Genomic DNA, 8,402 nt, shown 5'->3' on the forward strand with positions numbered 1-8,402 from the left:
TAAATAATATAATATGACTTATTATTGAAAAATATAATTGTATTTATTAATTTTTAATTAAATCTTGTTTTTAAAATATTGATCAAATAAAAATAATCTGTCTAATTTAAGCTATATTGCCATTTTATTTGGTTTTATTATTTATTTGATGTGATAAAAATAAACAGTTTATAATGATTTTAAATTTCTCAAAATATTATAAACAAAATAATTTACAAGTATAACTATCAAGATAATAGTATTATAGCTTACGACTTATCTAAGAATAATTAGTATTAAAAGATATGATGGTTACTGTGGTTATATAATATTAGTTTATATTTATAAACTGAGTAATAATGTATATTTTTTACCTATGTAAAGTTTACGAAATACGATACAACAAATTAATTTATAAACCATTATGAGTTTATTGTTGTTATTATACATATAACTCTCCGATTGCATTTAATCTTTTGTGATGGGTGTTAAAGTAAGTATGAAAGTATCTATATAGAAGAATAATAATAACCATACATTTTTATGGTTATTTAATTTAATTTATTGCGTTAAAAAAAATCTACTTTAAATCTACTTTCTCACACTCTTAAGACAATCTAAAACTGAAAAAATAAATTAACATTAAATACTTTTTAACCTTATATACATACCAATTAATATTATATCTATAAACGTCATAAAGCTGTGTCATAAGATCAGGACTCATGAGTTCGTGCATTTGTATGTCAATCATGTTAAGTAGTATTTAATGCTAGATGACATAAAAATCCATTTCGAGATACTATGGTTAATTACCTATGTGAAGTTTTATTTTACATAATATTTTTGTATATTTAGAGGTTTTTTGCCTATTTGGCATACTATTTTTGGTCAACATTTAATGTACAGTTTAAATTTTTGCATTGTATAACTTAATTGTTGCTATGCAAAATTATTAAAAATAACGCAGTTGTCATTATTTCATTCGGTTATTCTTGCAAAACAAGTAGTGGAAAACGCGTGTTATATGACATAGTCTTAAGTTCTTGATACTTTTATAATTGTTTATTCAAGAATAAAAAATTCAAATATACTAAGAAAATATTCAAATATTACTTATGATTTTTTCGTTTTTGCATATTTTAAGTACATAGTTTTAGATTTTTAGTGCTTATTTATACATATTTCTGAACTTTTAAAAACATATTTTAATTCTTATTAGAGGAAGAACTGCGAGTTCTGGACTTATAGCTTGACTGTACTTCGTTGCTCATGTTATCTACAAAAATATATATATAGATACATACCTACCATATATAGTATTATGACATATTATACACATTGTTCGTAGCATATTATATAGTTATATAAGTTATATAATATATATAGACATATAGTTGACTAAAAATGTAAATAAATTATAATAATTTTTTTTTAAAATTGTACAATGTTATATATAAGGTCTTATAATTTATACTATCCATAATTTAAGTTACAGATTATTATTTTTTTTGTTTTGCAGAAAGAAACTAAAATCAACATGTCTGGACAGTTGTATTCATTTACTGATGAGTTGACGCCGCAAGATGAACAATTTTTCGAGTTAGTGAAAAGTTGCAATTTACCAGCAATCGAAAAGTATTTAAAAACTAATAGTGTAAATATCAATATGAAATTCCACGGAGACACGGCATTGCATTTGGCTATACAGAACCAATGTGAACCACTAGTCGATTTAATTCTTCGACAAAAAGGCAAGTATCTAAATCTACACTTAACAAGTAGGTATACGTATACAACAAGCTGACTAACTAAAAACGTAAATCTAAAAAAAAGGAATTTCTTTACCTATACTACTAGCAAATCTTCAATTAATAATATTATAAGACGTAAAAGTGTGTAGTCGTAATAAAATGTAGGTAGGTAATAATATTGTGGACGCGAATAGATAATACTATAATAGAGACAAGACTAATGAAAATAAATGGATTAAACAAGTGTTGAAGTATAATCTGTCTGTGTAAATAATTTTAATAATTAATTATTATTAAATACAATTATTAATTGAATCGTTGTTGTCGTATATCCGTATACTTTTTATCGATAATGAAACCACACAAGACATAAACTATACATCACACTCATCAAAAATCTACCATCATTTTATCTAATATTCTAATAACTTCTAATCAACACAATTAACTGAACTATCTCGGAGAACTTGAAGTAAATTAAAAATTATTTTGTTTATCATCTTAATTTGGTTGGTAGGTATAGAAAAATATCTTCGATCTCGACATCTCGATAAATTTTTATTAAATAACACCATGTCACCTAATCATATTTTAACGCTAATATTTAGCATATTTATTATAGCATTATGAATTGAAGACTACGAATGTTTGAACGCGCTAATCGCATAAACTAATATACTAATGAACCGTTCTCAATAAAATCTACATACTTAAATAAACTAATAAAACTTATAAATCAATACATTTGGGACTAAGGGGTTGTTTCTTAACTTATTTTAATTTTAATCCCAATATGTTGATGTAGGCGGGTCATCCATAAATTTAGTTTTACCTCAAAAAATCGAATATTTGTTGCATAATATTTAATTAGATACCAAAATTACGACTAAAACAAAAATTGGCATATCGCATATTATACAATATTTTATAAATATTTATGAACAAAATTACAATGATTAGGTCCCTTGTGGTTCGAGACTCATTAATAATTCTGGACATATTTTTGTCGTAAACACCATTTAAAGATAAATACCGGTCTGAACGATATTGGATTAACTATGTTAAGTTGGCTTTTATAAGCATTCGTTGTCTCCAGTTTTTTATGTTTGCATAAAAATTATGTCAATATAATTAAGAAATGAAAAATCATAAAATTTATCATTATACAATTGTGTTCATAAGGTTTTACGAGTATTATACTCGTACAATATACATGTATATATTTTCTATTAAAACAAAACGGAAATCGATAGAAAGCAGCTTTAGAGATTATTTTAATCCGCGGGGTGCGAAGTCGAGTAGAGGTACTATTAACATATTAAGCTATAATATATTAATATTGTAATATATTATACTGTAAACTTTAGACGTGAAAATCGGCGATTCGATCCTGTTGGCGATCACTTACGACAACCTCAGGCTGCTGGACCGTCTGTTGGAATTCGAGGAGACCAACGGTAGAGGTAAAAACTGGGGCAAGGGCAGTGGCTGGAAAAGAACAGCGTCGGATACCGACGGAAACGATGCGACGGACGACGAAAATGATTCTGAAGAATTCCCGCGGTTTATGACGCCACTGCTGTTGGCCACGCAGTGCGGCCTGTACGAGACGGTCGAGTACTTGCTGAACCGCGGCCACACGCTGGACAGGCCGCACCCGCCGCGGTGCACGTGCGACGAGCGGTGCGCGGCCGCGGCCATGCGCGGCGAAGTGGTCACCGACGGTTGCGAGCGGCTGAACGCGTACTGGGCCATCAGCAACCCGACGTTCATATGCACCACGAACACCAGCGCCGACCCGGTGCTCAGGTGTTTCCAGTTGCACGACGAACTGTTGCAGTGCGGATCCGAAGAACAGGTGTACAAGGCCGCGTACACGTCCATGGCCGAACAGGTGCGTATCAAACGTCACGCGGCACTGTAACGGCGAGCTTTCGGCTGATAACCGACAACCGAAGAGCCGACGATAACCGGTACGATATTATATATATCAGGGATAGGCAACTCAAAGTTACTGTAGAGGGCCATTTTTTAGAAAATTAATGTCTAGCGGGCCATGGTACAGAAAGCAAAATAAATAAATAAAAAGTCATTCGAAATGTACAATTATTATACATTTTCATTAGCATTTATATTTGGTTAATAATAAAGAAATAAGCGTTCTCCCATGAGGTGTTAAGTTTTATTTTCATCATCAGTTTTACGCTTTAATTGCGGACATTATTCAGCACTACGAAAATAATAAATTCAACGACAGCACGACATGAATGTACAAACAGCTATGGTTAAAAGCCATAAGTATACATACGTGTGTAGTGTATACACTATATAATGACATTTAACGATGTTCAATACTTCAATACCAGATAACAATTATTACGTCGATAAGATAGACTATACATGTGGTATATTATATAGAATATAGAGTATAGAAGATTAACTTTAAAATCATAATGATGTAATTTGGAAATGTAGGATGGGCGAGATAAAAAAGGCTCGCGAGCCAGATGCGTGGCCCGCGGGCCGCCAGTTGCCCACCCCTGATATATATGTATATTGTATATATAATATCAAACTTTCCGAATAATATCGATATCTATATCAAAGCAATTATTATTTAAAATAAAATACATCAAAATATTATTAAATCCTTATAACATAATGGCGCTCGAAAGAAACATTTAGCTAATATTACGAATTTACGAATATAAATTACAATTTAATACTGACAATATGATCGCCTAGACTTTTTAAAAAGTAGCTCACTGTAAAATAAGGTACCTATTTTTTTCTACTTTATATTAAAGTAATATTTGATTAATTTTAATAGATATTCCTATAAATATTTATTATTATTTTTTGATGTTTTTATATTAATAAAATATTGATAGAAGTAATTAGATTTATCGTTTAATAAGAATTACGAGTCGGTATAATATCCCGTTGGCCTACGGTTGTCGGATCAGCGTCGCGATTGCCGTCGGCCGTTTATAGAATATTTTAGAATTATTAACAATGTGAGTTATTAATAATTATCAGAATTTAGATCAATCGTATAATACTTATATAAGAATCTATACATAGTTTGTCTCTATGTTAGTCAAATATATTATTATACTCGACTACTTTTTTACTCTTTTCGCTAATTATTTGTTTTTATGTTTATATTTATAATATAATATCATATTATGATCTGAGTGAAATATTTATTGATGATAAATGAACTTAGTGTGTTAAACAATATGTACTTATTAGAATTGTGTCCATGAAAATAAGCATATTTTAATACCTAATACGATTCGTAGCAGCTATTTAATAATTGATAATAGTTTAATGTAGTATATTTAGGCCATAAAATATGAAAAACAAACGTTATAGAATTTTTCTTGCTATTGTAATTATTGACGTGTGCTGCTGCGACACCTACCTAATTTTAACGCCGATTATGCAACCTTTTTATTTTTATAGTTCTTTTTGAATTTTTAACACATATTATTTCGAACTAATATTCAAAGGACAATTTTAATTTTACGAGTACCAACTTACGAAAAACGTATTTATTTCTGGTACATCACTTATGATCGACCAGCTATGAATATAAACCATATAATTTATTATTGTGATAAAAAATTGTACGTTTTGTAGTTTGTTTAAAATCAACCCCTTTTTTTCATTTTTAGGTAAAACAGTTCGCGGTGGACATGATAGTGAACTGCAGGACGTCGGATGAAGTAAAAATCATGTTACGAAATCGGGACGGATGCAAGTTTAGAGGACATTTTCCGTACCCGAGGCTGATCACAGCCATGGACCACAAGCAAAAAAAGTTCGTGGCACAAACCAACATCCAACAGGTGTTGGAAACGGCTTGGCTGGGCGATTGGATCGAGTGGAAATCGTATTCGACGTCACGGAAGTTGGCGTACATGTTGTGGCGGTTCTGCATGCTACCAGTTATGGCAGTACTGGGCGTGTTTGCGCCCGACTCGAAATTGAACCGGGCCAACCGGTTGCCAATCAACCGGATGTTTAACAGCCTGGTCGCATACTTGGTGTTTCTGGTTCTGCTATTCGTCCACTCGAACGCCGACAAGTTCTTGGCGCGGAGGGGTGCGCCGAGGTTCCGCACGTGGTCACCGATCGTCGTGTTCGTGCTCGGCCACGCGGTCGAGAAGACGAAGCTGCGGCTTCAGCAGGGCCCAGAGCGGTTCTTCAGGAATCTGTGGAACGTGTTCGACACGGTCAAGCTCACGCTGTTCACGGTGGCGTTTCTGTGCTGGGCGCTGGCCGCCGCCCAAGCCGGCTGGGTGTCCGACGACCTAGACCGCAAGTACTGGCATTGGGCCGACCCACAGCTAGTGGCAGAGAGCCTGTTCGCCGTGGCTACCGTCATGGCCTACATGCGGCTACTATTCCTGTGCCAGCTTAACTACGACATCGGGCCCATGCAGGTGTCCCTGGGCAAAGTGCTGTACGACTTCGCCAAGTTCGCCACGTTCCTGGTCATCATTATGGCGGCTTTCACATGTGGCCTGGGCACGTACTACGCCTACTACACGGGTATGGTGTACAAGGACCCGGAAACAGGCGAGACGGCCCGGCAAGAGGACTCGTTCGTCACAGTCGCCGACACGTTCAAGACGTTGTTCTGGGGCATATTCTGCATGACTTCGCTGGACGCACCCAACGTGGTGGTCGGAAATATGGAGGTGGCCACCAACGGTGGCGTCGACACGGCCACGCAGTCGCATCAGTTCACCCAGCTGGTGGGTTATGGCCTGTTCGCCGCGTTCGAGGTGCTCATGGTCATCGTCATGATGAACATGCTGATCGCCGCCATGTCGGACACGTTCCAGCGGGTGGCCGATAACGCCGAGTACGAGTGGTTGTTCGGCCGGACTCAGGTGTATGTCAGTTATATGTTGATGGACGACATGCCACCGCCGTTTAATCTGCTGCCTACCGCCGGCTGGCTAATCAGAGCCAAGCGGATCGTGTCCAGGAACCATGGTTACGACCGCTTGTCGAGCGACGGGGAGAGGGGTGGCTACGACGGCCGTTATTCAAAACAAGACGCTACCGAGTTCCGGGAGCTCATGACTGAAATCATCAAGCGATATTTCATGCACAGAACACAAGTCGACTGACCCGTTCGCATAACGCAGATGTTGTCTTTATCGATGTTTTTGATTTGAAGCATCTTCTTTTGTTTTTTTTTTTTGTCATATTTTGTGTTTGCCGTACAATACACGTGTACATTATATATAGATATTCGTTTTTAAATGTTTAAAATTTAAATCGATGCGAAATTCAAAACTTTTAACATAATATCTCGATTTCGAGTTTGTAAAAGTCGTTTAAAAATGCCAATCAATAATAATATACACTGAGTTTACCAATTTAGGGAACACTAAATTTCTTGGCCGGATTATTATGGAATAAATCGATTTTTTTTACAAGCTGTTGGTATATAAACACACATTTTTAGATACATTTCAAATTTTTTTGAAATTTTGGTCTGCACAAACGCAGTAAAACGACTTTTTTTTATAGCAATACCTATTTGAACATCATATTTAGATAGCCCTATTTTTTTAAGCAATTTTGATGTATCAACTATGGTTCTAAATTCAAAATTAACTAAATAAGAGCCATGTCAATTTTAATAAATAATACGTTTTTTTATTATTTTTAAAAATTTATAAAATTATAAATTAAATTTTGAAATGTATTTAAAAATGTGTATTTATATACCACCAGCTTGTAAAAAAAATCGATTTATTCCATAATAATCCAGCTGAAAAATTTAGTGTTCCCTAAATTAGTGAAGACACTGTATTATTTATATCGTAGTATATAATATGATTAAATGAATTAGTAGGCTATACTAGTGATTTTTTTAGTGTGGTATAAAATGCTTACATGCTTACTTACTACTTAGATACTTTGATTGAAAATAAATCACTTGAAGTGATTTTAGAAAAACACACCCATTATGGAATTTAAAGAAGAATTTCTTTTAAAGGAAACCTTAAGGCCTCAATAAAATTAATTCTTATACAATTATAGTCATTAGGAAACTGAAAATATCATTCATTTGTAGACAATAATAGGTATGTATCGACAGTTTTGTTTGGAATAATGAAAAAATGCACTTGAATTATCCATGTAAAATGATGGATTTTATATATTTGGTATCTTTATTCTTAAGCAATTTATTTCAAATGTGTTAACAAGTGAATATTTTAGATTCTGAACGAAGTGATGAATGTATTGATTTTACAATGATGTATGTTTTTTTTAGATTCTGAACGGAGTGATGAATGTATTGATTTTACAATGATGTGTATTACTTATATACTTAAAGTACTTTAAGTTCGAATTTATACGAAATATGTCAAAATTGCGAAAATTTGCAAGTAATTTTGTGGTTAGAAAATCGTAAAAATTTTTTCTTTTATAACTAAGTTTTGAAAATTTGGTAAAAGGTTCTCCATAAATTTTTCTTCAAATATCTGTAAAAAAAAACTACCGGAATCAGACAAAAAAATTTTATGAGTGTTTGAAATTTAAATTTTTAAAAAACCGGGTTAAATAACGGTTTAGCCTCAAACGATTTTTGATATTTGTTATAATTCAAAAAGTATAAGTCGTAGATACTTGAAAATT

The 8,402-nt window shown here is 33.3% G+C and overlaps 1 protein-coding gene across 1 annotated transcript; it reads left to right on the plus strand.

Annotated features, from left to right (window-relative positions):
* The first annotated feature begins 309 nt into the window (after positions 1–309).
* On the plus strand, positions 310–6,989 carry LOC114125733 (short transient receptor potential channel 6-like). The gene is made up of 4 exons (XM_027989501.2): positions 310–472; positions 1,502–1,733; positions 3,101–3,627; positions 5,414–6,989. Exons 1-4 carry the CDS (start codon positions 461–463, stop codon positions 6,878–6,880), a joined length of 2,238 nt encoding a protein of 745 aa, XP_027845302.2. The 5' UTR covers positions 310–460; the 3' UTR covers positions 6,881–6,989.
* Positions 6,990–8,402: the final 1,413 nt, after the last annotated feature.

This window comes from Aphis gossypii, chromosome X (genome assembly GCF_020184175.1).
Source record: "Aphis gossypii isolate Hap1 chromosome X, ASM2018417v2, whole genome shotgun sequence".
NCBI lineage: Eukaryota > Metazoa > Arthropoda > Insecta > Hemiptera > Aphididae > Aphis > Aphis gossypii.

Excerpts from the sequence above, each read along its gene's own strand:
- LOC114125733 (XM_027989501.2), top strand. Across the intron at positions 1,734-3,100 it reads TTTAATTCTTCGACAAAAAG|ACGTGAAAATCGGCGATTCG; the intron begins GCAAGTATCTAA and ends TGTAAACTTTAG. Across the intron at positions 3,628-5,413 it reads ACACGTCCATGGCCGAACAG|GTAAAACAGTTCGCGGTGGA; the intron begins GTGCGTATCAAA and ends TTTCATTTTTAG.